Source organism: Orbicella faveolata, unplaced genomic scaffold (assembly GCF_042242905.1).
Source record: "Orbicella faveolata isolate gen_17 unplaced genomic scaffold, um_ofav_v1 contig_12, whole genome shotgun sequence".
Classification (NCBI taxonomy): Eukaryota; Metazoa; Cnidaria; class Anthozoa; order Scleractinia; family Merulinidae; genus Orbicella; species Orbicella faveolata.
This window is the reverse complement of record NW_028301539.1, coordinates 1555708-1577308: the sequence shown is the minus strand read 5'-3', so window position 1 is coordinate 1577308 and position 21601 is coordinate 1555708. Positions and strand designations below refer to the sequence as shown.

At 39.2% G+C, this 21601-nt stretch overlaps 2 protein-coding genes across 2 annotated transcripts; one reads left to right on the top strand and one right to left on the bottom strand.

Moving 5' to 3' along the window:
• The first annotated feature begins 1198 nt into the window (after positions 1 to 1198).
• Positions 1199 to 14658, top strand: LOC149116064 (ATP-dependent RNA helicase DDX19A-like). The gene is made up of 12 exons (XM_089281922.1): positions 1199 to 1590; positions 4839 to 4907; positions 6282 to 6357; positions 6717 to 6793; positions 7247 to 7407; positions 8722 to 8805; positions 10017 to 10119; positions 10369 to 10483; positions 10580 to 10757; positions 11333 to 11570; positions 12102 to 12278; positions 13067 to 14658. The coding sequence occupies exons 2-12, from the start codon at positions 4905 to 4907 to the stop codon at positions 13298 to 13300; spliced, it is 1446 nt and encodes a 481-aa protein (XP_089138048.1). The 5' UTR covers positions 1199 to 1590; positions 4839 to 4904; the 3' UTR covers positions 13301 to 14658.
• Positions 14659 to 14681: 23 nt separating this feature from the next.
• Positions 14682 to 18239, bottom strand: LOC149116063 (ubiquitin carboxyl-terminal hydrolase 48-like). The gene is made up of 6 exons (XM_089281939.1): positions 18176 to 18239; positions 18026 to 18098; positions 16815 to 16940; positions 16510 to 16552; positions 15581 to 15610; positions 14682 to 15425 (listed from the first exon to the last, which is right to left on the bottom strand). Exons 3-6 carry the CDS (start codon positions 16935 to 16937, stop codon positions 15400 to 15402), a joined length of 222 nt encoding a protein of 73 aa, XP_089138065.1. The 5' UTR covers positions 16938 to 16940; positions 18026 to 18098; positions 18176 to 18239; the 3' UTR covers positions 14682 to 15399.
• Between the last annotated feature and the right edge of the window lie 3362 nt (positions 18240 to 21601).

Here is a 21601-nt window from a genome sequence, read left to right as displayed (position 1 = left end):
CCTTGAAAGTAGGCGGGAACGGGATTTCCAAACACGTGTGGGATTGTGGGATTAACAGGAAAAAAATGGGCGGGAAAGCGGGATCTGAGAGCCCTATTGTGGACCCTCAAGAAAGAGGAAAGTGTGAGTGCTAAGGTAACCCGCTTACTAGGGTAACCCGCTTGCTAGGGTAACCCTCCCTCCTTGTAAACAGGCCCTAATAAATTGGCGCTGACAGGCAACATTGGGCTTCTTGAATGAATGAGTTGCCAGTAATCGGATACCCGTGCTTGCGCAAAGAACTCTGGGATCGTCAGGGGGCAAACATTGCAAGTCGGTGGAAGGAAATGTATGGCGAAAAGTTGTTTCGACGCCCAAAAACATGGTTTTGGGGAGAGATCAACGCTTTTTCGCCGTTGTTTTATCGCACATGGATTTTGGCAATGTTGATACATGGAAAATGTAAGTTTTTGTTTGAATAATCGTGAAATAAGTGATAAAATTTACCGATAAACTCCCTTTTGCTTGCGTGAGGTTTATTGTGAAATACATTGAACAGAATATTGAAAATTTCAACACACGCCTGATCTCGAGAGGCTACCCGGAGCAAATGGTAGAAAAGACACTCCGAGAAGTTAAATATATAGACAGAAAAGAAGCTTTAAAACAGAAATCGAAAATTGCAGAAGGAACTACTACCCTTTGTGTCGCGCAATTTCACTCAATCGTCAATACCAAACTTTGGAAAGCATAATCACGCACAAATGGCACTTTTAAATACAAATAATCAGAGATATATTCAAGGAGCCACCCTTGATCAGTTATAGAAAAGGAAAATCCCTGAAATACGTGCTTGTAAAAGCAAAACAAGGGCCTTGAGCAACACAGTAGCCACACAGCATGAGTCGCGCGGACTCATTTGTCACTAAGTCAACCCCAGACAGTACAATGATCGCCACTGGACTTATTTCCAGTATTATTTGTAGACTGAGCTTTCAAATAAACCAAAAGTAGCCTGTACACAACTTTAAAGGCCTTACTGGGTTATTTCCTCTCGATTTATACCAAATTAATTTTGTAATATTTTCAGACCATTACGCGATGTAAGTTTCACAATAAACCTCACGCAAGCAACGGAGTTTATCGGTTGGTTTTATCACATATTTCACGGTTATTCAAACAAAAGCTAACATATTCCTCATATCAACATTGCCCAAATTCATTCGCGATAAAAACGACGGCGAAAAAGCGTTGATCTCTCTCAAAAATCGCTTTCTTGTACCTCGAAACAACTTTTCGCCGTACATTTTCTGGCGACTAGCAATATTTGCCCCCTGACGATCCCAGAGTTCTTCACGCAAACACGGGTATCCGATTACTGGCAACTCCTTCATGGACAAGTGTGGCTTCCTCCTAGTGATAATTACATAACCCATGTTTTTGTACAAAGTGATACTGCTGGTCATTTTCGAGCCATCGGTGATCAGGTGAACACGGGACAACTGTCTACGGCGCCCAAGAACCACGTCTGAGAAGAACAGGCACGTTTACTCGACAGCTACAGGGATCTCACGAAGATTCATCAATAGAAGAAACTATTTGAAATATAAAGTAAGTGCCTCCATTGTCTTTTCTTGGGGTTTAAGGTATTTACATAGATGTTTTCATCGAAGTAATAATCGTCGGTCTGCCACGTGCTCGACGACGTTGCGAGCGAATTGTTTTCCCGTACTTTCTCAGCACTCTGATCAATGCGTGTTCTCCTGGTAAGTTTAGAAATGGAATAAACTGATCGTGGCAAAAATTTGGAAATATATTTCCGGAGGTTCTAAAGTTGCCGACGAGAAAAAGAACCAAAAAGCCCCGAAAGCTGCCTGTGATACCGCGGTTTCAAATGTGTGGCGTACTTGTCTTGTGCCGATTTTAAAGCGCTGTTTAGTGGAGTTATTCGAAACCGTTGTTTTGACCGGTGCTGTCGAGTGCTGTATTATTACCGGATGCGATATACAATGTGTACATTAGTACTGATCTTTCGTTGATTGACATTTGAAATCGAACAAGAAGATCTTTTAGATCTTATAACCGCGCTTTAAAAATTTAACGGTGCGCTTAGCACTACCGTTGGAACGCAGTGCACACTCCAAAGCGGTCATTGATGATTCTTTTCTTACTGTAGACATCACATCACTTGATCAACACAAACTGTATTATTGCACCATCAGTGGTAGCCGTTGACAAATCTCCGATGATGTAATGGTCTTAATCTAGAACTTTCTTCGGGATATGTATGGGCATGAACGATATGAACGACACAATAATAACACTATTAACAACAGCTTTCTTTCTTAAAAGTCATGATTAAATTTAATTGGTGTTTTCCACGAGTAAAGGGCTAGCAAAGTAGTCACACAAGTCATATAAAAAAAACCCTATCCCGACCGATGTATCGATTTTGGTCACTCCAGTGACCACAGATTGAAAACGTGACAGAAAATTGGTGTTACTTTTGATTCTCACCAAATTTGTTATATCCCCCGCTTGGGAGAATTTTGTTAAGTTAGCTAATTTAGTATGCAAGCCACCGTAATGGCGGTTGCCGCTGGCGAAATGTTTATTTGCTCAAAATTGGGGCAAAATCTTTCGGAGATGGAAATCAGGACATTTGTAAGGATACAGAAAGTAATTTGGGACCAGTTGCTGGCTTCTAAGGCTGAATTTATCCAGAAGTAAGCTGTATTTTAGTTTTCGTGCCGAAAGCCACATGATGAAATATTATCGGTTTGTTCTGCTGTCTTGTTCTGTTTTTTCTCCTGGTCTTTTTTGTAGCCCGCCGAGGCCAGTCTTTCATCTAAATCAGTTGAAAAAAGTTCGAAAAAGATGTTCCCATTCAAGTTTAAGCTCTCAGGTGATAATTCTGGAGTTTTTTGGCCGAAACGTCGGCTTTGTTATGTTCATGTTTTTCGGTTGCTATGGGCGATAGTGGCTTCCTTTGTTAGGGGAGTGAGGTCACAAAAAAATTCTAATTAATTCTGGTTTTGTTCGATTTCGCTGAAATTTTAACACGATAAAGCTGGATTGTTAAGGAATAGATTTACCGCCTGCCAATGTGTGGTAGCTATTAACGCTTAAGTGATATATCGCTTCGAAATCAGGGTTTTGAAGAGATTTTTTTGCAACGTGTGAGTTCGGCGTGATTTTGTAATCGGAGGTTTTTGTTGACTCTGAAGAAAAAAATATCTGGAAAAGGTCATTTCATCGATGATTCAAACGAATATAAATATGTATATGTTCCAAGCGAAATTTCTGCTGAAAAAATATAATTTTTGACGAACGCTGGGTTTTTAATTTTTTTCCCGTGAAAGTCAGTATCGGAGATGAGATTTATTAATGTTTCAACAGCTTTTGGCGAGTAAATATCACAGGTTGTGTGACTCAAAATTTGGCCGAGTGGAAGCTTGGGTCTGGTCACCTACAAATTGAAAAAAAAACCATGGGTAAACCATGAACCACGCTCGGCCCATGGCCACGCGGTTAATAAGCGAGATGACACAATTGTTATGCAAGACCTTTTGGAGAGCTCGGTTCAAGGGAATGTAATAGCGAATTGTTGAGAATAAAAGTGGAATTATACGACCAGCGCGTATTGAGTGTACCCTCCAATTCAGTACAGTTTGTCCTTATGGAGAGGTAGGCCACACCATCGATCGCTTGCCAGACGTTACTCCACAAATCGCTTTCTCCTGAAAAGGAAAAGTGCCGAATTGCAATAAAACCAATGGCTCCATAAAGCCCAATAAATTTCACTACACATACGTGTGCTTTGGCGGTCGAAAGACTCTTGAAAACTCGTGAAACTTATAACCAATGCGCTTAGGGTGGCCGAACACAGTTTTTGCATGCGCTTTTGCTGATGCAATTCAGTGCGCACACAAGGAATTTGCAAAAAACAAACATGCTGTCAATAGAGCGATCATTTTATTTACTCATCACCTATAATTGAATGCAGTGTATTGATGGCTTTAGTCTTTTATCACACATATATGTTAGAACAGGTAAAGATGCAAAGAGCTCAGCAATTCTCAGCTTTTTCTTTGTTACTGAAAGAACCCAGTTAAATGCAGCACATGCGTAGTAAATCAAAAAATTGCTATTGAATGAAAATTTGCACTGTTGCCTGTTTCTTGAGAACAACTCATTAGAATTTCACGAAATTTGGCATGAAAATACTTTAGGAAATAAGTAACTGGAGTATTGAAAATAATTGAACTTTAACAAAGGAAACTCTAGATATTCCAGTAAACCTTCAACAAGGGATAATTAAAGATCTCTCAGTTAAATTATTAGCAAAATGGTGTTAACTTGGGAGAATCGTTACAAGCTTGTTGCATGCAAATTATAAAGAAAATCTAATGACTAGATTTTCTACAAGTAAACAAAACCGATTTTAAAGGCCTGTTTATTTTTATTCGTGTTGCCATGGCAATGGTACATATGTCAGCTTAACCATAAAAAAATCAAAGTTTGTGTTGTTAACTTGCTTGCTGCCATTTTTGGCGACCGAGAGATCAAGGGTTTTAGAGAGAAAGGTGAATGAAACACAGGTATCAAAAACTGTGTTCAGCCACCTTAAGCTACCTGGTTTGGTGGCTTAAATTTAATGAGAATTCCACTGAAGTTTGCCGACTTGCTTAACTTTAAGCGAGTTGGCAAAGTGACTGTTTTCATGGGATCTCCAGCCTGAACTAGGTAACTAAGTGATTTTCCCTCATTTACCTGATCCTGAATGCTGCTTTAAGCGGGTGAGTCACTAACACTATCTGAATGCTGCCCTTCATGAACTTTCTTGATTGTCATTGCAGTTGCAAACAGTTGAAGACCTTCAGTAGTGCCTTCTGGAAAATTCTTTCTTGTGTACTGAGAAAACCATGGTATGCTATATGTCTATATATGTAAAGCTAATAAACTGTAGAAAACTACTTTTTGCCATTTTTAAGTTATTTTTTTGTAAAAAAAATACCTTGTAGTCAACAGGTCTGGGGTATGTTATCATCGGGTCAATGGTTGAGTGAGAGATGTATGTATGTCACACCAATCATTCATCTTTGCTTTTCTACAAACAGAAACAGGTATTCTTGTATTGGCCTTTTTCTGACATTTCCGATGCTTTGTTTGCTATGGTTGAGCCGAGGACTTTGTGGATGGGTTTCAAAAGAGTTCAGAACTCGCTCATCTGACGAAGAATTATAATGACATCCACATTGATTGCTGTATTCGATTTGTCTGTATCCTAGTTTGACAAGGTAGTTTTGATGTTTATGAGCTGACTGAACATGGTGCAAGAGTCCTGGTTTTTATTATTATAATTATTATTATTTTTTATCTCTTTAATTTTTTTTACAGTGGAACTAACAATTAACTTGACTATTTAGTAGCGAAATCAACCTATGGTGACTGTTGCTAGTTGCCTAAACAAACCACAACCGAAGCCCTAACCCTGCTGAATAACATTGGACTAATCACCTCTTAACTGTCTTTGAGCTGAAATCAACGTTATCTAGCTTGTGCGTTGCGTGAAATTAACATTTTGCTGTAATTTGAGTGAAATGAACATCTTTGTGGTCGCGCCTTAACGTAAAATCAACATTTTAACTGTTTTTGACCTGAAATCAATATTTTTTAAGGTTACGCGTTGCAAGAAATCAACATTTTGCTGTATTTTAAGTGAAATGAACATCTTTGCAGTCGCGTCCTGATGTGGCAACAAATACAAGTTTTTTGCGTACATAACATCTCGAAAATCATGTAAACTTCAGCAAAAACATGTACAGAACACACCTAAGAAAACCCTCGTGCGAAATTTGAAGCGTTTGTTAAAGTTCACTTTTGAGCAAAATACCTAAGTAACGCCCTTTTTCCACTGAGCCCTTCACATAGACGAAGCCGGGCTCTTATTGATAACAAATTGAGCCAATCCTTTGTTATAATAAACAGAGGTGAGACTTTGACTTATAACAAAGGCTTGCCTCAATTTATTATGACAAAGGATCGGCTCAGTTTATCATAAGAAAGGCCCTGGCTTCGTTTATCTGAAGGGCTAGGCTGAAAAAGGGCGCTACGCATTTTGCTCAAAAGTGAACTTTGTCGAAAACGCTCCATATTTCGCATGCAATTTTGTTCAGGTATGTTAAGCAATGTCCCATAGTTTTTCCACTAAAGTTTGCTTCGTTTTCGAGATATTGCGTATGCAAAAAAACACTCGGTTTTTCTTAGCGGGGTCTTTATAATATTGTTTTCACTTACAGTTGTTACTGTGGCAAGGTGAAGATGCTGGACGAATAGCTCAACCCCATGGCCAAGAAGCTGGTTTTGAGAACGAAGGTAAGATGGAGGCCCTGAATAACAGGTTGCAATATTCTGTATAAACCCCTGCTTCAGAAATATTGCAAGGGTTCTCCTGTATTTGGAGGGCCACAGGAACTGGTCCCTGACAGGTTTAGTAATCAATAAAAAGTACAAGACAAGATTGCTGACACTGAAGTCATGGACACAGCAAACAATATGCCTGCGATCAACAAATCAGATGAGCCGCCCACATTGTCAGCATGCCAGATGACCATATTTCGAAGCAACATAACGCTCCAGATGCTCCGATCAGAAAATGTATTTGAGTTAGGAGGTATAATAAATTTATTTTAACACTGTTGACCACTGCTGATATTTTAAATCTCACTTGCCAGAAATACAAGGAGTGAAGCCAGGATTCTTCCAGAAACATTCAATCTACAAGGACGTTGGCGAGGATGTGAGAAGCAAGGTAATGATTGTGCACATGGTAAATGGACATCCTTGTGTTTATTTATAACTTAAGCTGTTTGGCTTACTTATGTCACTGGTCAGGAAGAGTTTTCGCCTGATAACAGGAGTTCTGATTTGTTTTCCAATTGGCCCAGTTCAAGCACTGTAAAATAGTCTTACACACATAATCTCCAATTCAACTGTATGTTTTGGCATTCTGAATAGACTTCCTGGTGGTTGTCCTGTTTGAGTTTTGTGCACTTAATAGCACTGAACTTTATGCTGTCAGGCAAAGTGAGCTGCAAATGGGAATTGAGCAGAAAGGGGGCGGCAGGAGGTGAAGATTTCTCCCAATCATTAGTTCATGTGTTAGTCTCACATCATGTCATCTGATGGCATGTTTGAAGCCATTCAAAGCAAAGAGCTTGTTAGGACATTTGGATATAAAAGTTTCTTTTATTGGGTCAATCAGCTGGAAATAGATAACAGTAGACCTCCAACTGGGACTTCACCTTCTGAGGAAATGCAAATTCCAGAGAAGAAACTGGAGCAGATGAAGAAGAATGTTGGCGTGCAGCCAAATGATCCCAGTTCACCTTTTCACTCAGTCAAATCATTTGAAGAATTGCCTCTGTAAGTACCCTTACTATTTTATGCTTCCTTTGACTTTCCATTTTTATCCATCTTAAAGGCTGTAGTCACTCAAGACATACAGTAGTTTACCGTGCATTTCATAAAAGAAATCTGTTGTTTTAAAGGGCTTTCTCTCAGTTTAAACCCAAGATCTCTTATGTGGGTGTTCTATTTTTAGCTGGCCAATCAAAAACCAAGTTAGTCTAGGTGGTGGAGAAATCAGTCACATGACAATAAATTGCACTTGCGGTTGTCAGCGCTAGCAGCCCTTTGATTGGCTTACAGATATCTTTTAAAAGTTTGTCAAAGTTATTGAAACTTTTTCCATGTGCTTCATTTTCCATGCTGAATAAGAAGGCTTCAGTTAAACGTATTGAAACAGTCCGCATTGTTTAAGAACCGTGTCGCGACTGTATCTAGCGTGATTTGTTAAACACTCCGGGTGCGATTGCTCTCTAATCTTGGAATTCTGTTACAAGTCGTTTTTCGTTCAACGTTTAAAGGTCAAACTGATGATACCGCGAACTTCTTTCTACAGTGTGTTTGCCTTGGCTACTCTTAAAAAAATATCAAATACCAACCAGAAAGATCGAAATTGAAACAGCGGCACGTTCAAGCATACATGCTGCGAGAAAGTGTCATCCAGTTAAAACTTTAGAATGTTTAGCTCTAGTACATCATGTGGCTAGAAAGATCCATTTATCCATCTTTCTGTTATAGTTCGATCTCAAACTCGACAGAAGTTGAATTAAATTTGTTTAGGTTAATTCTTAATCGAGCAATCGTTCATTAGGCTGCTTTGAAATTTTTGCTGCAGCGATTTTGAATGCATGCTTGTCATTTGTTACTATATGAGTTTTGTTCACTGATAGTTCATTTTGTTCCAAGAATGAAACGATAAAGAAGCATCAGTATTTATGACTGTAGCCAGTTATCTTCGTGATCAACGTGGTGTACTTTGTTGTTAAAACCAAATTTCACAATGTTTATTATCGTTGATAATTAATGAATCATGCACTGCCAGATAACAATTTAAAGCCGCTCTCCAATCAGAATTCTGTTCTTTTAAAAAAAGAACAATTAGCTAATCATTGACACTTACATATATAGTTTTCCATTTTAATATTATTCTTTTTCTATTCCCACCTATTTTTGTATATATGTAGTTGTCATTTTTTCCATTTTTATCCATCTCAGGCTGTAGTCACACGGCCAAAAGCTCACATGTTTAAACTTAATACATAGCCAGTGAACATTTTTATAAATTTTTAGCATTGATTTATTGTTTTATTTTCCATGTATATAACTTTTTAGGTCAGAACAGCTTTGCCGTGGTCTATATGATATGGGCTTCAACAAACCATCCAAAATTCAAGAAACAGCCTTGCTGGCAGACCCGTGAGTATGGTGTTAAAATGTTACACTTCTTGAATGTAAAAACATTTTGAAATGGTTCTGAAAAGCTAAACCATTACACCACAAGACCATATGTCCTTCTAGATTTGCTCTAGTTTCATCTAACAAACATTTTGACAAAGACAGCAGCTTTCAAGTGGGTTGTAAACTATTCTGAAATTTCAACAAGAGAAGAGGTTCTGCCATTCTGATGAACATAGACATTTCTAACAGTTCTTAAACCCTTTTAGGTTTGCTATTATTTTCAAAACAGTTAGTTACTCTGGAATTTCAAATGGTCCATTGATAAAGTGAGGAACTAAAACAGAAGTAGAAAAATGTTTGAAAAGTGGACCCTTAAATGTTTTCCTTTGTCTAGGCGAATAATAAGTAATTGTGCCAACTCTGTAAAGAAACCCTGAATTTAACAAAACTGCCATTTTTTTTACTTTCTGGCAAAAGAAGTTATTATTCTGGTGACCAACACAAGTTTCCAGTCTCAGAATGCAAAAAGCAGGCTCAAATGCAGATTATACTTGATGTAGAAAGCATGTTGTGTCCCCCAAACTGTGCTGTGATATTTCAGGGGTTTTACATGAAGTGCCAATCAGTTTCATTCATAATAACATAAAGTATTTGCCTATCTTGCCGACTGAGAATCATGCAGAAAACCTGATTTGTCTTCTATACTTGGCAATGATTCACATAGCGTTAAGTCCGTGATGTTGGTTGTAATTTATGTGACGTCAAATTTCAAGTACCCTTGCAAAATTGTAAATGTCAGTTAAAATGAAATCAGCCTTTTTGGGGTCACACAATCACTAAACTGCATATATTTGGAGCAGTTCATACAATGCAAAATCCCCTGATACTTCACAGGAATTTTGAATTAATACTATGCGCTTAATATATATTGTGGTTGTTTTTTATGTAACGTCCGCAACAGTGTTTTTTCGCTCTATATTTCTAATAGAAATCAGTCAATTGGAAAAACTGTATAGCCCACTTAACATGTCAGTAGGCACAAACATGTTCATAAATGGAAAACTGGATAACTCCTTTTTATCCTTTGTCTGTACTAAATTAAAGTTTCAAAATTGAGTCTGAATGTAATGTCCGCGACGGTGGAATTGCCCTGTAACATGTTCCTTTTAAGGATCAGTCCCAAACAACTAAACTGGTTTTATGTTTTGTTTGGTTCAATCGATATTTAGATTCAAAAACATGATATTACAATCTCAGTCTGGAACAGGAAAAACAGCAGTCTTTGTACTGTCCATGCTTTGCAGAGTAGATGCAACAAAAAACTTCACACAAGTAAAATTGCAAAAGTATTTAATTATGATAATAATATCGTAATCACCCATACAATAAATAAACAGTACTGTTAAGTTGCCGAGGAGGTAAGGGAGGGTAATCTAAGAGTTGTTTTATGGACACACTTGAATGTCAACAGAAAAGTGATTATTATTATTATTATTATTATTTGTTGCTGTTGTTGTTTACATGTGCTTGAAACAGTTTCTTGATTCTTCTTCTGTTGTGTTGTTGTTGTTTCTTTATAAGGCGATCTGCCTTTCGCCAACATATGAGCTGGCATTGCAGACAGGCCAGATGGCAGAAAAGATGGGGAAGTTTTGTCCTGAGGTTAAGATTGGTTATGCAGTGAGGGCAGAAAAAGGTAAGAAACTTCCTCCAGCATCCAAATATGCCATAGTTGTCTCAAAAGCTGATCTTCCTTCTAATGTAATTTATTACGAATTTTGTTTCCCTTCAGTGTCAAGAGGCCAGAGAGTGACAGATCATATATTATTTGGCACACCAGGAACCCTGCTTGACTGGATTTTACGACACCGTGTTATTGATTCAAAGAAAATCAAGATGTTTGTATTGGATGTAGCCGATGTCATGATTGCTTTACAAGGACATCAAGATCAATCTATCAGAATTTACAAGTCAGTAAACTATTCTTGGAAGGTTACTTTCAGGGATTATCACTTCCTTGTGCTTCTCAGGAAAACATTTTTTGCAAAATTTGGAATTCAGACTTTACATCTGGGAACAAATTTTGTTGCCTGGATAATTCAAGTTCTGTCTGGTATTATTTTCACGATCAGAATTTGTAAATAACAACCAGGAGATGTAATGTTGCCTTGTTTGTTTCAGTCATTCACTCTTTCCTGTTTCCTGAGTACTTTGGCCAATGTTCATAGACAATTTTATGATAACTGCAGAAATTCTCGCGTGCTCATTGGTTAATTTTTATTGTTGATAAGCGGGCAGACACATGAATTTATAATTTATATGGTGCGGAAACGAACGAGAGTGGACAATTTGTCAATTTGTTATCGCAAAAGACAAACTGATGTGGATCCACAGCTACTTTGACAATGTTATGACCAAATTCATGATCAATAACAGGACAGACGCATGAAAAACTGACGTCAATTTGTTAAATTGCATGTGAGAAAAATCGTTGATGGGTTATAGCGCATGAGAGTTTTATACTTCTGCTTCTTTTCCCACACAGGACATTACCAAAAGATTGTCAAATGCTGCTGTTCTCTGCAACTTATGATGAAGAGGTGATGAAGTTTGCAAAATCAGTCGTGCCTGATCCACTCATCATTCGACTTCGCCGGGAAGAGGAGAGCCTGGATAACATCAAACAGTTTTACGTGGTGTGTCGTGATAAAGAAGACAAGTTCCAGGCCCTCTCCAACATGTATGGAGTTGTGTCTATAGGACAGTGCATTGTATTTTGTCATGTAAGAACATCTTCCTTGTTGTAAAAGGCCATTAGTTTCAGTACTACTTAAGTTTGTCAAACCAGGGCTGAGTCAATTTCCTTTACCTTACAGTGAGTCAGGTTTTTGTAATCATTGGGGGAGCAGGGATAGCAGAGTGGTGAGAGCACTTGTCACCCACCAATGTGGCCCGGGTTCGATTCTGGCCCGGTGCCATATGTGGGTTGAGTTTGTTGTTGGTTCTTGCCTTGCTCCAAGGGTTTTTCTCCGGGTTCTTCGCTTTTCCTTCCTCCACAAAAACCAACAATCCAAATTCCAATTAAACCAGGATAGAGGACCTGCATGAAAATCAGCTAAGGCTGATGTGGCTTCCTCTCTAAATATTATAATATTTTTTATTCTTAGGGGTACAACCCAACTTTAATTTGAGGATAACAGTCATTAAAACAATTGGGTACAGGGTGATCCCGACCATAGTTCCCACCACAGCTGATATTTCATGACTTTATTTCGTTTATTTTCTCTATGACAGTTGTTTTTCTGTTATTTCAGACTCGTAAGGCAGCCTCGTGGTTGGCGCAGAAAATGACAGAGGATGGACACGCAGTGGCGCTCTTATCAGGCGAGATGACAGGGGAGCAGCGTATAGCTGTGTTCAACAGATTCCGTGACGGCAAAGAGAGGCTGCTCCTCACAGATATGCCCCTTTGGGGCTTAGATGTCGAGCAGGTAAATAACGCGCGTGGATCTGATCGGTAGCTGCCGGTTTCGCCCCATGGCGAGTTCGCCCCCACCGAGTTCTCTCCCACATCGATTCAACTTGATCGAGTTCGCCCCCAACTAGGTCGAGTCGCATACAGAGACTCCCTGGTGGTGGCGAGATGACCGGTACCCGTTTGACTTTGTTGCTATATGCGCGCCGGCTGCAACAAGCGAACAATCATCATCTAAGCGTGTCAAATGTACGTAGACTGAAATGGTTCTTCGAAAACGTTTAATAACTCGATAACAACTACGTAAATACGAACACAACATTTTGGGGCGAACTCGAAATTGAAATTTTATAGTGGGGGCGAACTCGCCATGGGGCGAAACCGGTATCATTCTGTCCCAGATATGGGCGAGGAGGCGCCATGTACCTCTCCAACGGCTTAACAGGATTGTTCGAGAAGGCAATAATGAACAAAAAACAGATGCAATGAACGTAGCCCTTAAAACAATAGAACTATGATACCGAGAGCTATTAAAATGGAATTGTGTATAGGTTCTGAAGAAGTGTGTGGCTTCTTGTGGGTGAGGGAAGAATGAGGGCGCACTATATAAAGGCGTCCTCTTGCTTAGCCCGATTCTTAGACGTCCAAGGTCGTTCCCGGCCCCTCTCTCCCTCTCCCGTCGAAAGAGGGAGAGAGGGGTAGCGAAGGGGTCGTGGATGACTTCGGACGACATCTTGCTTTGCTTAACGATCAATTATATATCATTTTAGATAAATATGATAGTCATATGGTTGCTTATTGCAGGTAACAGTTGTGGTAAACTACGACATGCCCGTTGAGCCCACAGGCAAACCAGATTTCAAAACATACCTGCACAGGATTGGCCGGACCGGCAGGTTTGGCAAGAGCGGCATTGCAGTGAACTTTATTGATGGTCAGCGGTCGATGGGGATCATGAAGAAAATCCAAGACCACTTTGGAAAGAAAATATTACATTTGGAGACCAATGATGTTGACGCATTGGAGAAACTAGCGTAATATGGTCACTATTTCAAGTGGTATTTCAGCTACAAGACATCGAACTTATTTTAAAACTTTAGAATGTTAAGCTCTAGTACATCATGTGACTAGAAAGATCCAGCTATCCATCTCTCTGTTATTTCGATCTCAATCTCGACAGAAGTTTAAAGTACCTATGAAGTAAAAAATAATTGCTGCTGATTTGAAAGGCTTTTCAAAGTGAAGACGAATGGCGTTTTCGTTTTTGGAATATCTTTTTTCGTTTTAGAGATATTCACGTTTTTGTATTATAAGTGATGACGTCATAGGTGGTTCCACTAAAACAGTTCAACACTCGATCAAGAAAATCTCTAGAAATATTAAAGCAGTGTTCTTTAAACTTGGCACCAGAAATGTACATCACAAAAGAAACAAAATAACACCCGTTGTGCCATCGCCATGACAACAGTTATGCCGCTGGTCCTGTTTTAATTAAAACCAACATTACCAGATTTTATCTTAAACAAGGATCATCCACTCCCAACAATCTAATGGGGAGAGTTAAGACAACATGGGAATCATGTGTGTTCCGAGCAAGACCCTCTGTCCCTTTTCGAAGGGTTGCAAATTGGCATATTTTGTTTTTCACAGAAAGAGACTGGAGCCAAAAGTGTTGCCATGGCAACAACACAGAAGGAGTCATTCTGTTTCTTTTGTGATGCACATTTGTGGTGCCAAGTTTGAAGAACACTGCTCCAATATTTCTAGAGATATTCTTGATTCAGTGTTTTACTGTTCAAATGGAACCACCTATGACGTCATCACTTTCCTCATTTGCATAATACAAAAACGTAAATATCTCTAGAACGAAAAAAGATATTGCAAAAAGGGAAACACCATTCTTCTTTACTTTGAAAAGCCTTTCAAATAAGCATCACTTATTTTTTACTTCATAGGCACTTTAAATAACAACCTCGTTCCCAGGGTCTCTCATCTTACTTAATTTAATTGTCATCTCCCAGATTCTGGGAGACACGTGACCAGACCCAACCAGGGTCTCTCTTCGCTCGCTCCAGGGGGCGGTAAGATGAGAGACCCTGGGAACGAGGTTGTTTAAATAAATTTGTTTAGGTTTGTTAAATGAGCAATCGTTCATTAGGCTACATGTACTTTGAAATTTTTGCTGCGGCGATTTTAAATGCATGCTTGTCATTTGTTACTATTTGAGTTTTGTTCACTGATAGTTCGTTTTGTTCCAAGAATGAAACGATAAAGAAGCATCCGTATTTATGACTGTAGCCCGTTATCTTGGCGATCAACGTGGTATACTTTGTTGTTAAAACCAAATTTCACAATGTTTATTATCGTTGATAATTAATAAATCTTCATCCACCTTATGCACGTTGTGATCTTCCCCTCCTTTCTGGTTCTCGTGTACTCTTAGCTTGCGTCGCAGATGCTGTCTAACGTGGGTTACCGCGGGTTATTTACAGGGAAATTTCCGTCTGCAACGCAGGCTAATATACTCTGGGAATTTCTTGGACATTATCTCCAACCGGCTGCCCGGAGTACTGCTCCACTCTATTACTAGATGTCCCGGAATCCCCCGTGCCATATAGCGTTCAACCCTAAAGTCTTTGATCACCAGTTTGAAATACTTTATTTTTTCACTGTATACATTGGTGAACTAAACTGTTGTTCTCTATTTCACATGATAAATTATTACTGTACACATTTAGAGTTCATTTTTAACAAAAAAACCATGAATGATTCTGTGCGACGTGCTGCCTGTACTCGTGTCTTAACTTTGTCTTAACTTTACATGTGAACTTGGCGCCACTCTCCAAGAGTCGTTACACAACGCGTTTTCCCTCATATGGACTACGTGATTGCGTGACGGCATTAAGTTCGTTGTTTCTGGGTCACAAGTGACGCCTAGTCAAGTTTTACTCTAAGAGCCAAGGTGTGTTCCGATTGGTTAACTCAGGAGGCAATTAAGCCCCGTTAGCATAAAAGACATTTTAAAAGACGTGTTTTTTTTGAAATTCAACGAATAATTTTACTCTGTCTCTCATAACTGAGCCGGCTTTGCACCCAATTATCGTTGTGTTCTAGCCAGTTGTGATCATTTGTATCTTCTACGAGTGACCAAGTAAACCAGTCCCTGAAAATCAAAATTCAAATGGTGATTTCATTAGGTTAAAGTTTCAATAAAAAAAATTACACAATGCGACTGCAAAACATACTATGTGCAAAACTAAGACGTAGTTAAATACCGTCAACACAGATTTGGAAAATTTGTATCTCATCGGAGCATACCTTTGAAACCTTCTTCAGGGGCATTGCTGACTGTTAAAAGGAAGAAAAGTAAAAAAGTTATGATGTAGGATAAACCTCATATGAAAGTTGAGCTGTTAATGTAGCCTGCACTGAATCGAGAGCTTTTTTCTTTTGTGTACTTTGTCCACTCGGTTTCCGAATACTACACGAAAGTGGCTGACGGAAACCGGGAAACGATTATTTAATCGGAATATTTACAACACTTGGCGGAGCTGGAAGGTTTTTCTGATTAGCGAGATGAAGTAATAAAAACTGGCGAGACAATTTTGGAGGTACGCTATTACTATGTTTTGATTGGACAAAAAATTGAAAACTACTCCGGTATTGTTACAAAAGTTAGCCAATAGCAGTGCATGTTCCGCCATTAGATAACAGTCGTAAACCTGATTCTCATTTTCGATCTCGGAATATTTTCCGACGGCGAATGAACTGACGTGGCAACTTCCGTTCGCAGAGGAAAAGAGTACGAGTTGCAATCTAGTTTCAGGTAGAAAACAGTTCTAAGGATGATTAAAGAAATGAATAACGAAACGAAATATCAGCGAATATTACATGGCAAGGCGTCCTTAAGTAAATTCGAGCGTTCTGATTGGTTCTTTCTTGGTCGGGATTTTGCCATACGGACCGTTTCGTGAATTGTTTGGTTTGAGAAACTGGCAAATTCAATAAACAAGCACGACCCGAGTGCCATATAATAAAATCCTTGCTAACTTAGCTTGCTTGAGCCGTACTTTTGAATATTGGCCCTCGGTCGTTTTTGTACGGACCTCGCTGCGCACAGTCCGTACTGAAACGACCTCGGGCCAACATTCTCCAGTGCGGCCCTCGCGCTCGGTTAGTAAGAGGTTAATATCATGGGGAAGTATTAAGTTTGTCAACAAGGAAAATCACGGCGCAAATTTGCTTACCTGGTAGAGCGTCCTGTGAGATGGCTCCCTGTGGTTCATCAATCTGCAACAGAGTTCAGCACTTAAGATTAAAAGCTTTAGCAGAACGATCTAGATTTTATCAATTAGCATCGTAAATAGCCGAGTATGTAGTTAAACCGAACCCGTGATTTTGATTATGGTGAATTCTCCCCACTTTCTGCCATACTTTATTTGTAGTGCCAGCTCCGACGACAAGTTGTCGTTCTCCAAACCTGTTGGGGTACATCAACAGGTATTGGTCACCGAAGAAGTAATGCTCCTCCTCTACTTAGCTTAAGACAAACCTGTAATAGCAATAAAGATCCTGGCTTGATTCCCAAAGTTATAAGCGTCGCGTCATTGTTTGAGAGAGGCACGCCATTTAACGTGAGATGCTGATCCATGGGCATCACAGAAAAACTCTTCATCAGCTGAAAAAAAGGGGCGCGTTACAAGATATCCTGATGATTTGGCTGCCTCCTATTTCGCGTAGCCAAAACGATGACGCGCGCGATGAGAGTACAGGCGTGACAGAATGTCACGCACGACGTAAAGTGCACACGAAGATCAGTTAAAGGAGCTCAGTCACGGTATTTTGAGTTATTTTGGACACGCAAAAAATTACATTTAAATTGAAGGAAACCTGAAAATAGAAGTTTACTAAGAGAGAAAAACACCACAGAGATGACAATAAACCATAAAGGAAAAAGGATGTTTAAGGATGGAGAAGATTAACACGGATTACAAACGACGAACTAAACTTATCAAGATGGGCAAACCGTGACGTAGATGCAGAAGACATAACAGAGAGAGAGACAATACAAGAAACACCACCACCAACAACAACATCAACAACATCTTTTACTTAAACACGGTGGGTTTTAAAGCTAATATAGCTTATGGGGCCGTGTAAATAATGTTAATAAAATAATAAAATATTAAAAATTAAAAATTATTAAAAATTATTAAAACTGAATGTAGACAATAAAAAGTAAGATATGTACAATAAAAGATATGAATAGATTTAATAAAAGACGAAATCCCTGTCAATTTGGGGACGGCCCATTTGCGGTGACTCTTCATTAAAGTTCAAGTTTCTGAGGGCGTGAGACTTTTTTGCTCTCTCGGCGTAGTCCCTAGCGCTGGCAGCGGATGGTTCTAAAATATTCTAAACAATGGATCCTCTGTGAGAAATAGAGTTTTTCATATAATAAGTTTCAAAACGTTGTATGTCAACACGATGTTGATGACGGAGGTCATCCTTAAACTCTTTCCTTTGGATTATATGTTCCAAGCATGATGGAGTTATCCGGTTGTAGATATTATACCACATAATAAAAAAAGATTAAGAATGTTCCTCACTGATTGAGTTATGTTTTGTTTTGTCACAAAATTCCGCGGACGAGCAGTTGATGATTTTCTTTATTCTCATCACCTGTCTGTTTGACAGTGCCTTGCTATTGTTTGTTGAGAAGTAACATGCCGATGCCACAAAACAGAAGTTCACGATTGTTACCTGTAATTTGACATCTCGTAAAGTCTCGGTTGATCCAACAGTCAGTGAGACTTCTCCGCGCTGTTTACGGTGCCTGTAACGGGCGAAGAAATACTGAATATCCCATAAAGAGTAGCAAAGGGAAAAAAATAAAACAAAAACTGCAAATACCTGGAACTTCGACGGGCTCGACTATCACGATTCAGCTTTGGTTTGTTATTGTCCGGTGGTGTCTGAAAATAGAGACATGCACATGTTTGAAGGCGCGGTGGCCTAGGTTATGATACTTTCAAGCTCACAGTGTTCTGCTTTACTTCTAGCAGTGCAAAATGTTGCTAAGCTCTAAAATTGTGACACATAACTACCAGGTAATGTAATCAAGATCATGGTAGTTTGTTGGACACCAACCTGGAAATCTGGATCGAACGAATAGCAATCTTTGCTCGAGGTACTCTGTTGACAAACAGCGTAAATGACAGCGGCAATTACTAAATCTACTGTAAATAGCACTTTTGGACTCCTAAACGTACCTTTTTGGTACGCTTCGGCGGCATATCAAGCTCGTTTGGTCTCGCCATGGGTATTTTGGCTCAACTACGTCTCACCAAATAGGAACCATGGTTCAAACAAACTCGCTTGATATGCCGCCGAAGCGTACCAACAAGGTTTGATTGAACTATTGTCCTGAATTGAAGGGAAAGTGTAATGTTCTAACCCAGGCATTTCAAGAGCTGAAAAAGGACTAGAGAAAAACAGAAAGACAATGCTTACATCGTTCAAGGCTTGCTATATGCCTTCTCGGTGTGATCCTTTGTTATTTTGCGCACGTAGATTGTTCCATAACGATAATAGACCAATTTCGATATATTAAAATTCAGCCCAGCACGAGGCTCTGGGGAATAAACCCCACAAACTCTGTGGGACATTCCTTGCGGGTTACATGTTGAACCGATAAAGCAACCTTCGATTGTCTGACTAACAGACCGCACACGTTCAACCTCTTCCTGGCCGAGAGTCCCAAAAAACAATTGACCTTGTCTGATGACCTATATATATGTAGTGCCACACACGCACGCTTGTTTGCGTGCGAGGAACCGTGCGTGCGTGCGTGAGCGATGAGTGGTCGCATGTTGGTAAATACTGTTTTTTTTTATTTCGGTCAAATTCAAGAACAAAAAGAAGCCTCGTTACTATTTTTTTGGATCAATGGCTGACTTAAAAGTTCCCATCGTTTTACCTGTCTTTCTCACACGATGGCACACACGTTACTTTTCCCAGTTCATGGTTGCCACAGACATGAATGAATGAATGCTTTATTTAACGTGGATATACGCTTAGAAATCACTTTTCAAAGTTCCCTGACTTTTCCCTGATAAAAATCAAATTTCCCTGACCAAATAAATACAAACTGTTCTTTCCACTTGTTCATTAAGACTGATAATTTTTCAACAAATTTTCCTTCTTCATTGAGGGAAAACATCGTTGAGATCACAATGACCCAAATGTTTCTTCCAGCCTTCGATGGTATTAACTCAGCAGTGTTAAATTATTTCAATGTTCCCTGACTTTTCTTCAAAATGTCAATTTTCCCGGACTCAAAATAAAACTGATTCCCGCACTTTTCCTTGACCTTGAAGAATCTTTTTCCCCTGACCGTTCCCTGACCTGTGGCAACTATAAGTCTGGCGATCGGTAACTTGACATGCAGCATTCGAAGAACTGAATGTTTGCGGCGGTTGGCGATTCCAAGAGTGCTGGTAAGCGCTAAAAGATGGAAACTTGGTTTGCGACTGTGTCAGGCCAAAACAGAGCAGGTCTAAAAGCAGGTCACTTCAAGGGCACAAAAAAAGGTATTTTGGCGAGTTACATGACAAGTAGTAGGTACCGGGCCTATGAAAGTATGAATGTTTTGACCTGGTTTTAGACTTGGCGGGAAGGTGCATTCCGTGTCACAACAGTATAGTTACCCATAATGTATTACAAGATGTATGTGAAAATAAAGGCTGCTGTTAGCCAGGAACCAGAACAAGCAAAGTCAAGACTATAGCATATTTGAGGAAACGAATGACCCCTTGGATTTCTCTGTCTAAAAGCTTTCCCCGGGATTGAGATAATTATCACAAACAGTGCAAAATAGCGACCTACACGAACTCGTTGGCGAGGTGATTTTCGACGTAGCAAAATTCTGAACTTCGAAATTCTGTAGATTTCTCAGAGTTGAAAATAGCCGAAGAAGGGTTTTCTGCCCATGGAGAAAACAAGGAAAAGACAAAGTAACGAACAAATTTTACACCAAGGTAGCCGGCTTGATGATTAGAATTAACGCTACCGACTATTCTTGGTTTTCATGTGACGTAGTCATATTCCAAAATTAGAAATTATCCTTCCTTCTGAGGTTTTAGTTTCATCAGATAAAAGGCCCTGTAGGAACGTGACGTTTGGCAATGTTTTAGCTCGACAGAGTTCTTCTTTTTGTAACAGAGCACTCCAAGCTTTTGCGTTGTGTGACATGAAAATGGCGGCCAGAAAAGACTGTCGCGTAGGTCAAAAGATGAGTTATCGCTTTAGTTTTTGTTAAATAAACGGTGCTTGCACTAGAAGAAGCATTTATTTCAATGTGTCGGAGCACTAGAGTAAAAATGTTCGTTTCAATAGCAAAATTCAAGGACGGATGTTTTTGTTATTTTACGGTCGCCATGTTTGTGCCCCTCCGAAGGGCACAAACATGGCGTCTCCATACAAAGCTCTATAAATTTGGATGACACGCTTCTGCGAATAACGGGCGAATGAACAACAGCAGAAACCTGATTCTTGGCGAGTTTGTTTATATAGCAATCATCTATCATATCCTAGATTCTTGAATTTATTTATTGAATGGTTACGATTTTTAGTTTTGATCACATGACTGGTGAAAACCAAGAATAGTAATTCTAGGAGTTGAGAATGTGGACTGGACTTGGAAATCCGGATCATCACTTTTTCTGCCTTATTTGGTTCACCTTCTGGATGTTTAAATGTGAGTTTCTATAGTTCATTGTGCTTAAACAGTGACCTAAAATCAGTTACAGAGTGAAATTCTTATTCTGAACCATCTTTCTGGCAGATAAGTTTGCACAAACGTACAGAAACTGGTGTTTGAGGCTATTCCAAGACCCCCAGCAGAAAACATAAATGTTTCCAAAAGCCCATTTTATCAAAAAAGAAAACTACTGTGCTAGGTGTTTTGGAAAGAATAAGTTATATTTTATCATATCAAGGGTTTAAAGTGATGTTCAGTGTCGGATGGCACGTTTCGTGGTCATGACGTCACAAAACACATTTTTGTAAATAAGCCAGTTTGCAAAAGAACTTTTACGCCAATTTGCTGTCGACGTGTTGCTTAGGTAAAGGAAATGTTGATAATACGATACAACATTAACTAACCCGTTTTTAAAAGATTTTATGAATACTTTAATATTGTCACGTGACCTATTTCCTAACATTGCACGGATTTAATGCAGAATAGGCAAAATTTAAAACACGCTATAAAAAGTTCTTTGTAAAAGAAATTGAAAAATTACTAGTCTTACTCACTATCAGTTGTTTTTTCCACTCAAA